The sequence below is a fragment of the Bombyx mandarina genome, chromosome 03, assembly GCF_030267445.1.
Source record: "Bombyx mandarina strain Sakado chromosome 03, ASM3026744v2".
Classification (NCBI taxonomy): domain Eukaryota; kingdom Metazoa; phylum Arthropoda; class Insecta; order Lepidoptera; family Bombycidae; genus Bombyx; species Bombyx mandarina.
In genome coordinates this window covers 3,941,125-3,957,568 of record NC_143210.1, presented here as the reverse complement: position 1 = coordinate 3,957,568, position 16,444 = coordinate 3,941,125, and the positions used below count along the sequence as shown (strand labels likewise).

General features: G+C 37.0%; 1 protein-coding gene across 2 annotated transcripts in view; it reads left to right on the top strand.

Moving 5' to 3' along the window:
- The window catches only part of LOC114250136 (6-phosphofructo-2-kinase/fructose-2,6-bisphosphatase), a 42,145-nt gene extending 33,293 nt beyond the window's left edge, over positions 1-8,852 (top strand). Inside the window, exons 7-9 of one of the 2 annotated variants that reach the window (XM_028183889.2) lie at positions 5,094-5,328; positions 5,656-5,783; positions 7,692-8,852. In XM_028183889.2, coding sequence (XP_028039690.2) covers positions 5,094-5,328; positions 5,656-5,783; positions 7,692-7,799 — 471 coding nt within the window. In that variant the 3' untranslated portion in view covers positions 7,800-8,852. Of the gene's footprint in view, positions 1-5,093; positions 5,329-5,655; positions 5,799-7,691 lie in introns of both variants that reach the window. The other variant, XM_028183880.2, reaches the window with a different exon arrangement.
- The last annotated feature ends 7,592 nt before the right edge of the window (positions 8,853-16,444 follow it).

Genomic DNA, 16,444 nt, shown 5'->3' with positions numbered 1-16,444 from the left:
TAAATCAACGATTAGAATATCGGTTTCTGAACATATTTTATCGTAACATATAGAGCTTTCGAAATAATATGAATTAAAATTCTATTAAAACCACATTTCAAGAAAAACATAACAGAGCGCTGGCAACACCGATGAGAGTTTATTCTAGAGATTCGTGGTACTTATCAAATATTATCTTTAGAGAGGCAGTGTAGACGAAAATTTTGACTTGAAAATTTATAAATACTTCCTTCTTTAATCTTTTTTCGTGATGTCACTGATTAACGTTGAGCTCAGTCATCGACTCGTTCGATAATACGATTTTCAAGTTCGACGAATTCGATAATTTTTTTTCTGGAAATTTATTTGCATACCACTAATCAGATAATCTTTGACTAATATACTTATAATATGTGTATGACTAATATACTATAATATAATTACTTTTAAATAAAAATAACATATTTATACACTAGGCTAATAAATGCTAAATACAAAGAACGGACAATTTAACAATGGACATTTGTTTTTTAAAACCCAAACCGATAAACCTTTTAGATGTTGCAGCGTACCAGTTGGTAATGAATAAATACTGTTTTTGAATTTACTATTCATAGAGAGTCCTGTTAGCCCACGAGTAGGTACCATCACTCTGCCTATATATTCTGCTGCCTATTTCTGCTGTGAAGCAGTAATGCGTTTCGGTTTGAAGGCTAGGGCAGCCGTTGTAGTGTAAAAGCTGAGACTTAGAACTCACGACTCAAGATGGGCGGCGGCATTGACGTTGTTGATGTCCATGGGCTCCAATGACCACTTAGCACCAGGTGTGCCGTGAGCTCGTCCACACCTATCTTAGCAATAAAATTATAATTAAATGCGACGCTTATGTTCTTTCTGTCAAAGTTAAAACAAATATTCTCTTTTGACTTGTCATTCACACAATCGATTGTATCGTTTAGGTTAAAAACCTCTTCAAGAACACACAGAACAATGACTTCTCAAATAAACGATAAGAACATAATAATATTATTTCACTGTACTGTACATAATAACTGTATCGTAAATGTTATTATTTAAGACACAGACATAATTCATTGTGATCTAAATATAACTACTAACATAGGCCAAGTTTTATTAACAATTTATATGAGTCATGGATACTTGAAATAAAAACATTATTATTATTATTATTATAATTCGCGGTAAAAACTTACCTCAACTCTATTAGGCAAGTAAAGCATTAAATGTTTATCGATTTTGGGATGTCTAAAATAGATATATTATAGGGTAAAGCCGAGATAGATGCCGCAGCGGGATAGATGCCTCATGTTCTAAAAACCTAACTTCCCGCACTCATAACAAAAAATTAATTTCATAAGTAGGAACCACAGTCACCCTATACCTTATGTACCATATGACAATCGCGTGGTAACGAAGTGTTTTCCTCGTGCATGTAATTTTCTCCGCGCGGAATTTCACGAACACGTCAAAGATTTAAAGGTTAGTATTTAGCGTGGTATAACTTTATAATTAATGTAAAATTCCATTATATTTTTTACTACGTGAATATATTGGTTCATTGAGTCTGCATCTAGGTGTAAATAAATGCTATTATGTTTATAATTTATTTACAAAAAAATTGGGTATCTATCCTTATCACAAAGGATAGTTGCCCTGATTTTTTGGGGTATAGGTGCCTTTAGGGGCATCTATCCCTCCATACTCTGCCATTTCAGAATATAGCAGAAATAGGCCACGAAAACATAAAACATAAACAAATTATTTACAGTTTAAGCAGCGAAGATGAAGACAATCCACTTAACTATAAAATGAAAGGAAATAAAACAATAGATTTGCCCCTAAAGAAATCTAAGGGATAAACCTAAAACGCATGTAAATATATCTGCATTGAATGTTTTGAAAACTATAAAAATACGAAGTCGCAATCCGACTGGATTCCATGTTTAATGTTTCAGAACTAGCTACATGAAACGTGTTTTTAGAAATGATACCCATTCCGACAGGAGCCCTCTTCTTCGATATAGCGAAGGCGTTCGACAAAGTCTGGCACAACGGTTTGATATACAAACTGTATAACATGGGAGTGCTAGACAGACTCGTGCTCATCATACGAGACTACTTCTCGAACCGTTCGTTCCGATATCGAGTCGAGGGAACGCGTTCCCGGCCCCGTCACGTCACAGCCGGAGTCCCGCAAGGCCAAGCCCTCTCCCCGTTACTATTTAGTTTGTATATCAATGATATACCCCGGTCTCCGGAGACCCATCTGGCGCTCTTCGCCGATGACACCGCCATCAACTACTCGTGTAGGAAGAAGGCGTTGCTTCATCGACGACTTCAGACCGCAGCTACCACCATGGGACAGTGGTTCCGGAAGTGGCGCATCGACATCAACCCCACGAAAAGCACAGCGGTGCTCTTCAAAAGGGGTCGCCCTCTGAACACCACGCTGAGCATCCCTCTCCCGACTAGGCGCGTCAACACCCCCGCCCCCGCCGTTCGCCCAATCACGATGTTCGACCAGCCCATACCGTGGGCCCCGAAGGTCAAATACTTAGGCGTCACCCTCGACAGTAGGATGACATTCCGCCCCCACATTAAGACGGTACGCGACCGTGCCGCCTTCATTCTAGGACGTCTCTACCCGATGATATGTAGGCGAAGTAAAATGTCCCTTAGAAATAAGGTGACACTCTACAAAACTTGCATACGCCCCGTCATGACCTATGCAAGTGTAGTGTTCGCTCACGCGGCCCGCATACACCTAAAATCATTTCAAATAATCCAATCCCGTTTTTGCAGGATAGCCGTCGGAGCCCCGTGGTTCGTCAGGAATGTCGACCTCCATGACGACCTGGACTTAGAGTCCATCAGTAAGTATCTGCAGTCGGCGTCCATGCGCCACTTCGATAAAGCGGCACGACACGAGAACCCTCTCATCGTGGCCGCCGGTAACTACATTCCCGATCCTGCGGACAGAATGGAAAGCAGTCGACGTCGCCCAAAACACGTCATCTCGGATCCTCCCGATCCACTAACGGTGCTTTTAGGTACTTCAAGCACCGGTCACCGTTCTCGTCGAACCCGTCGCTTGCGACGAAGGGCTCGACGAGTAAACTAACTCTCAGACACAGCCCACTGAGTTTCTCGCCGGATCTTCTCAGTGGGTCGCGTTTCCGATCCGGTGGTAGATTCTGCGAAGCACGGCTCTTGCTAGGGTTCGTGTTAGCAACATCGTCAGGTTTGAGCCCCGTGAGCTCACCTACTAAAGTTAGGGTTACGCTGACATAGCCGCTAGGGCTATCAGCTTAGGTAGGGAAAAAAAAAAAAAAATAGAAATGATGTAGAAGATGTGGAAAATTGAAAGCACTATCCAGTTAAACTTCAATTGGACAAAATAATAAAGATATCTTTATTGTGTTAATTTAATATAAAAAATATGATTTGGCAATGTACACATTGACACTTAATGTGAATATTTTATAAACAATTAAGAATTTATATTTTTGTTGAATAAATATTTGTAAAATTTAATTTAATAAAAAATAGGATAATGCATATTGAAAGTAAAAAATTTGTAGTTTAGCTTACGCTTACTTAACGCTTTAAAATTTTAATTATGATCATTTGTGTGACATGAGAATTATCTTTTAATTATAAACATTCAAAGACTTAAAAAATACAAAATATTTTTTATTATTATGACCCATGTTTCTTGGAGACAATTGCTCTGTTAGGAATAGAACTTCTTAATATTTGGTTTGGTTTTTTCGTTTACACGGTATAAAGGGCATCTATCCTGTACTGCAGGCATCTATCCTACTCAGTATTTTCTTGTTGGGGCAACTATCCATACAGGTAGGCATCTATCCTCCAAAAAAAGGTTCTACGAAAAACGAATTTCTGCAAAATCTGTATTTGATAGGTTAAAAAAAGTTTATACTAATTAAACATAAAGGATTGAGCTAACTACATTAATAGAAATTATTCGTATAAAATTAATATTTTCAAAATTACATGACTATTTCAAAAAGTGGGGCATCTATCTCGGCTTTACCCTATCAGATTTGCTTTTGTTTGTTTTTGTAAGTTTGTTGTTGTATATACATATATTTTTTTGCTTAGATGGTTGGGCGAGCTCACAGCCGACATGGTGTTAAGTGGTAACTGGAGCCCATAGACATAGACATAGTGAGTGGCGCATTTACGTTGTAGATGTCTATGTGCTCCAGTAACCACTTAACACCAGGCGGACTGTGAGCTCGTCCAACGATCAGAGTATTAAAAAAAGCACATTTAAAGCATCAACATATACCCAGCAATATGTCGGTATAAAAATTGGCAATAAACCAATTTAGTAGTTCGTTTAGAGGACGGTTCACTATGTTAACAGAGCTATAAATCTATTTACATCGTAACATTTACGCGGGTGCCCGCTGAGTTTCTCGTCGGATCTTCTCAGTGGGTCGCGATTCCGGTGCGGTGGTAGATTCATTCTTGAAGCAGCTGCTCTTGAGTTGTTAGGTCTTTTTTGAAGGCACTCGGGCAACTGTTAGCAAATCCCACCCCTGCGAGCTGAGCCTCAGGTCGCCCACCTGTCCTGGTGAAACTAGAAAGGCCTCCGGGCCACCAGTAATGCTTCAATCATAAAAAAAACATTTACGCCACTTCAGATGAATACTGTAAATATCCTCTTACTTGCGTCGATAATTCTCATTACTGTAGGTCGTGGCCTTCCTTAACAACTTTCTCCTGAACTGCATCAGCCCTACCAATCCTGGGCTGCGCGGATGGCATCGTTTTACTTAGAACTTATATCTCAAGCTGGGTGGCGCATTTACGTTGTAGAGGTCTATGGGCTCCAGTAACCACTTAACACCAGGTGGGCTGTGGGCTCGTCCACTCATCTAAGCAATAAGAATAAGGTATTAAGAATAGAGCGTATCTGGTCCGATCAGCGCATTAGATTCCTACCTCTATGATTAATATTAATTACTTAAATAATGTTCTAATCTCGTATACCTTAGAATGGCATTTCTCTGATCGCGCACATACTGTCCACAATTTGCTCATTGCTTACTCTTCTTCCATAGGGCATCTGCGAAGGGCTGACATACGAAGAGATGCAAGAGCGTTTCCCGCAGGAATTCGCTTGGCGTGATCAGGACAAGCTCCGTTATCGCTACCCGTGGGGCGAGTCTTATATAGACATAATGACCAGACTGAGGCCGGTACTGTCTGCGCTGGAGGATGAGCACAACGTCGTGGTGGTCGGCCATCAAGCTGTACTGAGATGCATGCTCGGATACTTCTTAGACGCGAAACTTGGTAAGCGTTAATATATATTATATAATTTTTTTTCCTACCTATGCTGATAGCCTTGAGAGGCTATTTCAGCTTTACCCTAACGTGTGTAGGTGAGCTCACGGGGCTCAAGCCGGAGTGTTGCTAACATTGACTCTAGCAAGGGCAGTGCTTCACAGAATGTACTACTGGATCAGAAGCGCGACCCGCTGAGACGATCCGGCGAGAAACTCAGTGGGCCATTATAAGCACAAAGCATTATTTTCTTTGTCATATTTACAAATACGTCTAATAGATTTATGTAATTAAATACAAAGCAAGTTTCATAAACGCCGTATTTTAAATCCACAGACGAACTCCCTTACATGAACGTGCCACTTCACACCATTGTGAAATTGACATCGTACGGCTACAAGTACAAGGTGGAAATGATCAAGTTGCCAGTCGAATGTGTTGACACTTACCGCCAACAACCCAAGGTGAGAGCGGAACAAGTAAGCAAACAAAACGTTCATATCTATCCTCTTCTATCTTCTATCTTCTTCTATATTCTCTCTTCTTCTTCTATACCTATATATATAAAAATTTATTGCTGTTCGTTAGTCTCGCTAAAACTCGAGAACGGCTGGACCGATTTGGCTAATTTTGGTCTTGAATTGTTTGTGGAAGTCCAGAGAAGGTTTAAAAGGTAGGACAAATATGAAAATGCTCGGAATTAAATAAAAATAACAATTTTGTTTTCACTTTGATGTGTCCCCTGTCGGACGGATTCCTTTTGTTTGTTTTAAATTTATTTTATACAAAAGTTTAGGTCTTTTATTTAACGATTGAGGCACTGCGAAGTCTGCCGAGTCAGCTAGTAGTTTATATAATATGTATGTCAACGCCGAAAAAAAAAGAGCTAGCTTAAACATTAATATTATTATGTTTAATTTCAAATTTAACAGTTAAATAGAGCTGGATATATCTAAAAATTCATATTATGATTCTCGGTCATAATAATCGCAAATCATAACCGGACTGATTTATAATATATCCAATTAGCATTATCTATACAAAGAGATTTTTAACTAGTGGTAGGACCTCTTGTGATTCCACCACACCACCGCCCTGCCTATTTCTGCCGTGAAGCAGTAATGCGTTTCGGTTTGAAGGGCGGGGCAGCCGTTGTAACTATACTGAGACCTTAGAACTCATATCTCAAGGTAAGCGGCGGCATTAATATGTAGATGTCTATGGGCTCCGGTTTCCGTGGCCAAGGTAACTGATTAAATCGTAAAATGGAGTTTTATTAAAGTTTTTAACAAGCAAATGCCGTAGGAAATACTTTTTAGTTTAGCTATTTAATAAATTCGTGTAGTTCCATCTTAAGAGACAATCGTGTCAAAAAAAATTACGACGTAATTACTTCAGTGCGGCGCGTAGGGCACCGGTGACCTACAGGCAGTCAAATGGTTAATTAACATTGCCATACATTTCAAAGTCATTGCGATCAACATGACTTGTATAGTTGAAAGCTGTGCAAACAACGTGTTGCGGACTACCAGAGCTCATAATTCCAAGCATTAGCTACATTAAACAAATTTTATAGCATGATTCTATTCTACTGTTGAACTTGAACATTCGTTTTAATTTAAAACAATCTTCAATCTAATAAAATTTAAGTAGTTACAATCTTGCGAATTACACTGTTGATTTTATTTAAATTAATATCCAACAAAACTCCCGTGTTCACTTTTTGTTTGCTCTAGAATCTAGATGGTTCTGCATTGTTTAAGAGAGCCAACAAATAATAATAATAATAATAATAATAATGTTTTTATTTCAAGTATCCATGACTCATATAAATTGTTAATAAAACTTGACCTATGTTAGTAGTTATATTTAGATCAAAATGAATTACTGTGGTAACATATATTGTATTGGATAAATCTGTCCCATCCACCAATTTAAAACACATAACTTTGCTTGAGAAATAGGCAAGCTTATAATACTCTTATATTAAAATAAATCATATATTAATAATATTAATGTAAAATAAATCAAAATTCATTTTTGAAGACGACGTTACCACTTCACAATTGAAGTCATGGAGTAATAGTTGTGTATTCATAGAAAAAAAAAACTACACCGACCCGAGAATCTAATAATAATAATATCTGACATATATGTATCTCGTCAGTCGTCAAAATATACATTTACGTTGATTTTCTTTAACTTTGCCTTAAAACGTCAATGATTAAATTTGCCTTAAAAAAATAACTAGGACTTATGTCGAGTTTATTTTGTAATCCTAGGTTGAGATTAAGAAACGTTAGGCAGTCTCAAGTCTAGTTATTATTAGCATAAGGTGACTTGAATTCTATTAACGATAACCCTTGTTACAGAACTGTTCGATAAACAGAAGCACTGCCGAAGCCCTGACAACGGTGCCGTCTCATTACGACACGCTGCCGTCAAACTTATGGCAGAGTCCGACGGAGGCACAACTTTAGGCGACCGTGTCGGACCTCCCGGGGTCTACGGCATACGTAATACCAAACCAGCATTAGTAGGGGTCACGCCCTAATAACAGGACCGCGAGTCCACCGTTGTGAAAGACTGTGGATGTGGTTAAGCGAGTTATTGAGACGTCTAGCGCTCTCTTTTGGAGAATGACAATGGAGTGAGTGATCGAAGTGTCGCGACGAATGGCAGCCGGTAAAATTTAGGATTATCTACTGCCGAAGTTTGTATGGCCGGTTAAGTTCTGGCGTTATAATTAGAAGTACCATTTAACGATTAGCTCAATTCGATTCGTACAAAATATTATTTTAATTTTATGAAATTACAGCTGAATGCAAACCTTCCAACTATAAGACTGATTGAAGGAGTCGATCGTCGTTTTGCATTAAAAATATACATATATTTTGTTCTTAATTACGGAATTAATTTTTAGTTCTTTTTTTGTTATTTTAAATATTATAATAATTTTAGATTAAAATTCGTGGTCGAAGAATACTATTATTATTGTTGATTAAAATTATATGATTTTAGTTATTATCATGAATAAGTAAATTAAGCGTGCATTATGCCTAATATCGTATTCCCTATCTTTTTTAAGATTAGTTTCTCGTCTTATACACGATGTTATTGAGGTTCGTAGTGCACCTAATTATAATTGTGTGTAGAATTTATGTTAGCAGTACATAACTTGCAATGTAGTGTCAACGCCGGGATATCTATCGCAATGTTATAATTTCATTCCTGTTTAGCGAATTATAGATATACCTTTTTTTTTTGTTTTAGTACTTACTTTATTTTAGAAGGAGGTTGTTCGATTTTTTTTTGAGTTTTTGGCCTGGTATCTAGACCTTTAGGCCATTCGATTAATATCGATAGGGGAGTGGTGTGGCCATGTTTTGTACGTGTACCATAGATAAGTGTACGTCACAATGACAGCCCGCCACATGGCAGTCAATTAGTCGGCGTAGATAATATTAAACGACTTTTTTTTTTTAAATGATTGTGTTAGCATGTAATTTTCAAATATATTGTTTAATAACAAATTTTCGTTTTGTGTTTTATTTCCTCATACACTTACACGCACCTAGTTACTTTTTTTTAATACGTAGTAAAGTTAGTTGTCGTGGCCTAAAGGATAAGACGTCTGGTGCATCCGTATGTAGCAATGCACCGGTGTTCGAATCCCGCAGGCGGATATCAATTTTTCTAATGAAATACGTACTTAACAAATGTTCACTTCCACGGTGAAGGAATAATAACATCGTGCAATAAAAATCAAACCCGCAAAATTATAATTTGCGTAATTACTGGTGGTAGGACCTCTTGTGAGTCCGCACGGGTAGGTACACGGAGTAATAATGCGTTTCGGTTTGAAGGGTGGGGCCGCCGTTGTAACTATACTCGAGACCTTAGAACTTATATCTCAAGGTGGGTAGCGCATTTACGTCGTAGATGTCTATGGACTCCAATAACCACTTAACACCAGGTCCACTTAACTAGCAATAAACAAAAAAAGAGTAAATAAAAAGGGTTATTTACCCTTTTTTTCAGCCTACAAAAGGTTCTTATAGTACCCCAAGAACAAGAATAATCCAATCATTGACGGCATTGCAAGGAAGACATTTGTTACTAAAAATGCTATTGACGATTTTGTTTTTCGGTTTTCCTGTGTCGGAATAAAGGCGCTCATATGAACTTTGGACTGATATAGATGTACGATAAGATAACTTTAAATCGATTTCGGCGGTTAGGAACTAAGAACAAAATGTAGTAGGTATGTGTTTCAGTGTGTGAGAGCAAAATTATTTTGGACGAATAATTTCAAAGCCATTTTATGAATCAAAGTTGACCCTTTTTTATAAAAAGCTTAATAATCATCATCTTGTAACACTTTACTTCTGAATCTTATACAAGTTGATGTTTGTTTGTTTGTATTCTATGCTTTCGCGCGTCATTTATTAATTATAATATGCTTTTATTAGCTTCATACGTATATTAGTATGTAACGGAATCTTTGAACATGATTTTGACCCCTTCAAAACGTCGGATTAATTCAAAATTTGGCATACTTATAAAGACCGATGACAATTCTATATTTTAAACAGTTTGTTCCGTTATTCTTACTAGGATAATCAGGATAAGCGATTTTTTGTTTTCCTGAGACTCTGAGTGTCTGCGTCAAGACCAAGAAGGGAAACTACCAGGCGCGCCGACCATCTATTTCTCGAATAAGTGTGATACCAAACATGTCGTGCTCTTAGGCCCCTCAAGCACCGATCACCGTCCTCATCGAACTCTTCGTCGTAATCGAAAAGTACGACGATCGAACCAATCCATAGACACAACCTACTGATTTTCACGCCGGATCTTTTCAGAGGGTCGCGATTCCGATTTGGGGGTAGATTATTATTTAATAATAATAATAATTTATTTATTAACCTTGAAAACATTTACACATAACAGTTTGCTAAAAACTCTCCACACTAGGCACTGCCTGTCTCGTGGATTCTGCGAAGAACTGCTCTAGCTAGGGCTAGTGTTAGCAAATTCTCAGGTTGAGCCCGTGAGCGTACCAAACCGTTCGCGCGAAACTGGAATATCCCCTTAGGCCACACAGCGAATAGGTATGAAAACTATTGAATGTTGAGTCGCTAGTACATAGTTTCAACAATGGTGTATTTTATAATATTTCACAATAATCAGAGACCTTGTAAGCATTAAGTAAGTATTTCATACATCGGCTAAATGCCTGCTCAACACTGCTCAAAGCGTGAAGAAAATTGCTTTTGTATTCATATTGTAAACAATTTATTTTAATTAGCCACTTATTTATTTATCAAAGATAGTTGATAAATGAAACATTTCAAATTGCTTGTAAATCAATCAAAGCTATCCGATTACAAAATTAGACAATCAAACTACCTACATATTAATTTTTTTTACAAAACGTTTACTTTGGATTTCAACTTAAGCTGGTGACTTTCAAAGATTCATGATAATTATTATTAATAATATTTTATTAGACCATTAGAAAGTGGAACCTTTCAGAAACCAGTCGCAAGAATGAGAATAGGGTCATTATTAAAAGTGCAGACGGTGATCGAACGTTCTGAAGGTCGAAGTCGTGATTTGATGTAGATTAGCATCTATTAGGCAATAGTATACCAACTAGAACAACAGAACTTCGCAACGATGCTTAATGTATTGGACGGTTTCTCTGTGTCTGGACTGTAATTCGACAAAATCAGGGATGAACTTTCTACTGTAGAAAGCTTCATTTTTAATTCGATTGTGTGTTGTGTGGTGGTTGGTATTGAGGTAATTACGGAATTCGAATTCAACGAATGCGCTGTATGTTAAAAACGATTACGACATATTATAAGAAATTATTGTAGCAGTTTAATATCGCGCACTTTATCACTGGCCATAGCAAAACTAATGTTTCGCTGAATCTACCACCGGATCGAAATCGCAATCCATTGACAACTCAGTGGGTTGTGCGTGCAGGTTATTTCGCTAGTAATCGAGGATTTCGGCGAGGACGGTAACCGCTGCTTTAAGAATGTAAAAGTACGGTGGTAAGACCTCTTGTAAGTCCGCACGGGTAGGTACCACCACCCAGCCTATTTCTGCCGTGAAGCAGTAATGCGTTTCGGTTTGAAGGGTGGGGCAGCCGTTGTAACTATATAGAGACTTTATCTAACTATCGAGAGAACTCATATCTCAAAGTGGGTGCGGCATTTACGTCGTAGATGTCTATGGGTTCCGGTAACCACTTAACACCAGGTGATCTGTAAGCTCGTCCACACACCTACAAAAAAAAAAGAGTGGATCCGGAGGTTCCAACAAGACATGTTTCGGGCGATGGCGGCTTTTCGTTGCCCCGTCGCCTGGGTCGGATATGAACACAGTGTTCGTGATCAGGGACGACTAAGCTTCTACACGTCAATATTTGAATATTATGTCAACTACAATCTTCAATCCATGCTAAGTACAAATATTCGTACCGTTAGAAATGTTGTGTTAAGCCTAAAAAGAACTTTTAATCTTGTTTACTTATTATTGAGTTATAGATAATTTGAACTAGCGTATTAGGATTTCTCTCATACTCAGAGAGCCAAGAGATTACTTGGGTAAAAGTCAATCACTTCTAACAGATGAAGAATAGTACCTACATGTTCACGAATGCTGTCTGCCAAATAATCAACCAAAATTAAAATATTACGACTGAATCTCGACTAATTCGGTTCCATTTCCAGATTTCTTAGTACTACAGTAATAATTATCGTTTTCCTAGAATCTCAGCTGTCGTTTACTCCGTAAATTGTTATGTTAATTCGACCTCAATACTACAGTAAAGTAAAGTACCCGGTTATCCAAATTTGGAAACCGCCGTTCCCGAATTGCCATATTTTGACAATACAGATCTTAATTGAACACCTAATGAAATGTATAGCAAGATCGAATCGAAGAAAAAAGTAGAATACTTTGAATAACCTGATTTAGAGATTGCCTTAAAAAATTTTAGTTATCTTGTTTGCACAGATGTATTATTCGTGCGAGAGATTAATAAATATTATATTAATAACTAGTTTTTGCCCGCGACTCCGTCTCCGTGGAATAGTTACTTTGGCATAACGCTAAATTTTACCCCCCACTTCATTTACGTAGAAAGTGAAAATATTTTGAAACATTTTTAATTGGTGTTCCACTCGTATCGTTTCTACCGTGATGATATATTATATAGACTATAGCCTTCCTCAATAAATGGGCCATCTAACACTGAAAGAAATTTTCAAATCGGACCAGTAGTTCCTGAGATTAGCGCGCTCAAACAAACAAACTCTTCAGCTTTATAATATTAGTATAGATTAATTAGCAGTCTATACCCTGCAGTCCATGCCGCCTATGTCCGAACACTGTGGAGGAAAGTCACATGTAATCGCGATCCTCTGCAGTGAGGGAACGATGAAGAAGTCATTTGTGCACCAACTCCTAGGGAGTAGGCACTTTACTATGCTTGTCAACAAGTGAATAATATTAAAATTAAAAAAACAAAATATGCATATGTCCATAATCACAAAATTTGTCAGAAATTCCGTCTCTAACATTTAAAACGCCATTTCATGTTTTATTTATAGGTTGAGAAGGAAAAAGTTACACTCATATTTTTTTTATTGCTTAGATGGGTGGACGAACTCACAGCCCACCTGGTTTTAAGAGGTTACTGGAGCCCATAGACATCTACAACGTAAATGCGCCACCCATCTTGAGATATAAGTTCTAAGGTCTCAAGTATAGTTACAACGTCTGCCCTACCCCTCAAACCGAAACGCATTACTGCTTCACGGCAGAAATAGGCAGGGTGGTGCTACCTACCCGCGCGGACTCACAGGAGGTTCTACCACCAGTATAAAAGTTTAATATCAACGATATTAAACTTGTTTTCAGCGACTCTTCGCCGCCTGAAAGGCATTTCATAGCATCAAACATCGAGCAAAAGAATTCATTCAATGGGCGTTCGTTACGTAGTAAAACGCCATGAACTTGCATTTAAAAGGGATGCATACATTCATTAATCACAATGAACATAATTTCTTGATTGTATTTGACAATAAGTTACGAAAATACAAACTCGTAGCTATGACCGATATTTCAACTATTACATCCAAAAATAATGCTGAGTACCTACTTCCTATCACTGACTAAAATTTTATTAATAACTAACAGTATCCGTTCGTTTTGCTGGCAAAACATAACATTATTAATAACTATATAATAAATAATAATAATAAAATTAACATTATTATTTCTCACCCCCACAAAGATTCTCATCATTAACGCCCCCACAACTGGTGTAGGGAGTCCAACCCTCATATAAATATTAGCCTATCCACTTCGATCAACAGTTACTATTGTTGATCGAAGCCTATCCATTAAGTACATGTATTTTCTACATGGATACCATGTTTCAAGTCAATCGGATGCATGGTTCAGTAATTATAACGGAACATCTGTAAAAACCACTGTAGATTTATATATTAGTATAAAAGATGTTCTGTGGTCGTTTAATCCTAATCATTCATCGTTTGAAACGTTTTTTCCCATCAAATCGTTGGTAGCTTAAGGGGCTATACCAGCTACGCATGTACTGGTAGTTGAGCTGACGAAGGTCAAAATGGGAGACCTTGCCATCACTAGCGTTAGTAAGAGCAGTGTTTCGCAGAATCTACCACCGGATCAGAATCGTGACCCACTGAGAAAATCCGGCGAGCAACTCAGTGGATTGTGTCTAAGGGATTTAAATCAATTTTGTTTCCTCCTTATGAAGTACATTTTAAGGTAAAGATCTCAGAACATGTTTTACAGAAATAATAAAATGAAATCGACTTTGTCGAAAAAATATAGTTTAAAAACTAAAGAAACACGCTGAAATAGAAAACTAAACTGACAATTAATTTCATCTTTTTTTTTATCCGTGTTTATACTGGTTAGGATATTAGAGCGAAGTTTTAAAATCATTATTATATTGTCGTCGGTTCTTGATGCGTGTGCAAATTTCGAAGTTAATGGGACGTCTTGAAGTCGATGAAAATGACGTTCAAAGATTCAGTTCCATACAAACAAGTGCACATTTATATGTACTTATATACCAAGCTAATAACAGCGTGTTAAAAAAAAACACGCCCGGTTATTTCCGCGAGTTAGCGAAAATTATTATGGCTTCAACAACCTTGTGTGACCAAAGTCCAATTTTTAATTTATTTCGTATTAATGTTCGACTGGTTTTTATACATGTTCTTAAGATTTGATTTTTTTCTTTTCGCTATTAGCTTACCGTACTTTATGAAAAACCACTAATATTTCGTCCGGTCTATGTGGCTACCCGCCTGTGAAAGTGTCAGTACCTTTTATTACACACTGCATTATAATAGTATATTGATGTAACCGCAATATTTATTTGTTTCCTATGAAGGGTTTGCTTGTTAACCACTCCAGCGCCTCCAAGGGAAACTAAATAGACCAATGGGTTTGAAATTCAGACCACTAGCAAGCCAAAGGATGTAAAATTGAAGAGTTTGCAGGAAGTCAATGCGAGTGTGGGTCGCGTGCGCGCTTTGTAAAGTATAACTTTATAGAACAATTCCTTCTTTTTAAATCTTCCGCTGGAAAATGATGGTGTAATATATTACATTATAAACTAGTTATATCACATTCTAATAAATAAATAATGAAATGTTTTAAAATAATACATGGGTATTTAGGTTTTTATAAGTTTTTTGTTTCATACTTCGTAAATATATTAAGCTGCAATGTTGTGAAGTTTTATGACGCCGGAGTTCGTGAATTGTGTCAAAAATTTCTATTAAATATTATTGTAATATAGTATAGAGTAATAAAAGTAGTTAATAATATAGAAGACTAGCGACCCACCCTCGCTTCGCTTCGGAAACATTACATTTTATTATCGATAGCTGAGTCCCGCGTTGTTGCCCGCGCTTATTGTCGTACCGCGGGTGAAGCCGCGAGGCAAAGCTGGTCTAAAAAAAGTAAAAAAAGGTAGCCTAAGTTACTCCATATATCATCACCTATCTATTAGTGAAAGTCTCGTCAAAATCGGTCCAGCCGTTCCAGAGATTAGCCGGAACAAACAGACGGACAAAATTGTAAAAAATGTTATTTTGGTGTATATATATTAATATTATGCATATAGTAAAAAGAGGCTATTTCAATATTACAAACGGACACTCCAATTTTATTTATATGTATAGATTACTTTTCAAAATTATCTTCATTACGTTTTCTTATTCGTTTTCATCACTGAAGTATGAAACCTAGTTTTCTTCACTAGGTACCTACCTACATGACATTGCTTGCGCGCGCTTATGTCATTTCGTCTCGTCACAAAGCAGTCGTCAAACCTACGTTTAGTTCATTTTGCGATTAATCATCGAATAGCATTAACCTAAAAAAAATCGTTACCATCCTTTGACCTTGATTAAAAATAAACACATTATTTTATAACAAAATAATTTACGAATTATTTATTCTACAAAGCTGATTCCAAAATTAAATGAAATCTGTTACGGAATTTCCATTTATTTTTATATTAATTTCCATTTTTCCAATTATTTTTACCAACTTCTTTAAGTAGGTACCTATATACCTACGTTGTTAGATTAAAAAAAACGAAATTGTATGCATCAATAATTATTTAAGTATAAATGTAATTATTTTAAAATAATTATTTTAAATAATGATTTATACATTTGCTCATAGCGTCGCTATTCAACATCGATTTTTTTCAAATTCTTCAATTAGACTGAAATTTTGAAATTTGTTGAACTATAGTAAAAATTGTCAAGCTTCAATTTTTATGAAAATTACCGAATTTTTAAATAAACCTTTATTTGGACTGCATACAAAAATATAACTATAGTAAGTATGTACATAAAAGCATACAATATTTGTGTTCCATTAAATAAAAAAAAGGCCGCTTTGTATATTTTTTGTGGCCGTAAAGTCGGGATGGAGTGACAGGCTTCACACACGACCGTGGCTTACATCGCCAGATGCTGTATGAGGAGAGAGCCCAGCCTTCCGACCTACCGACCCCAGAGCGAAAAATACACAG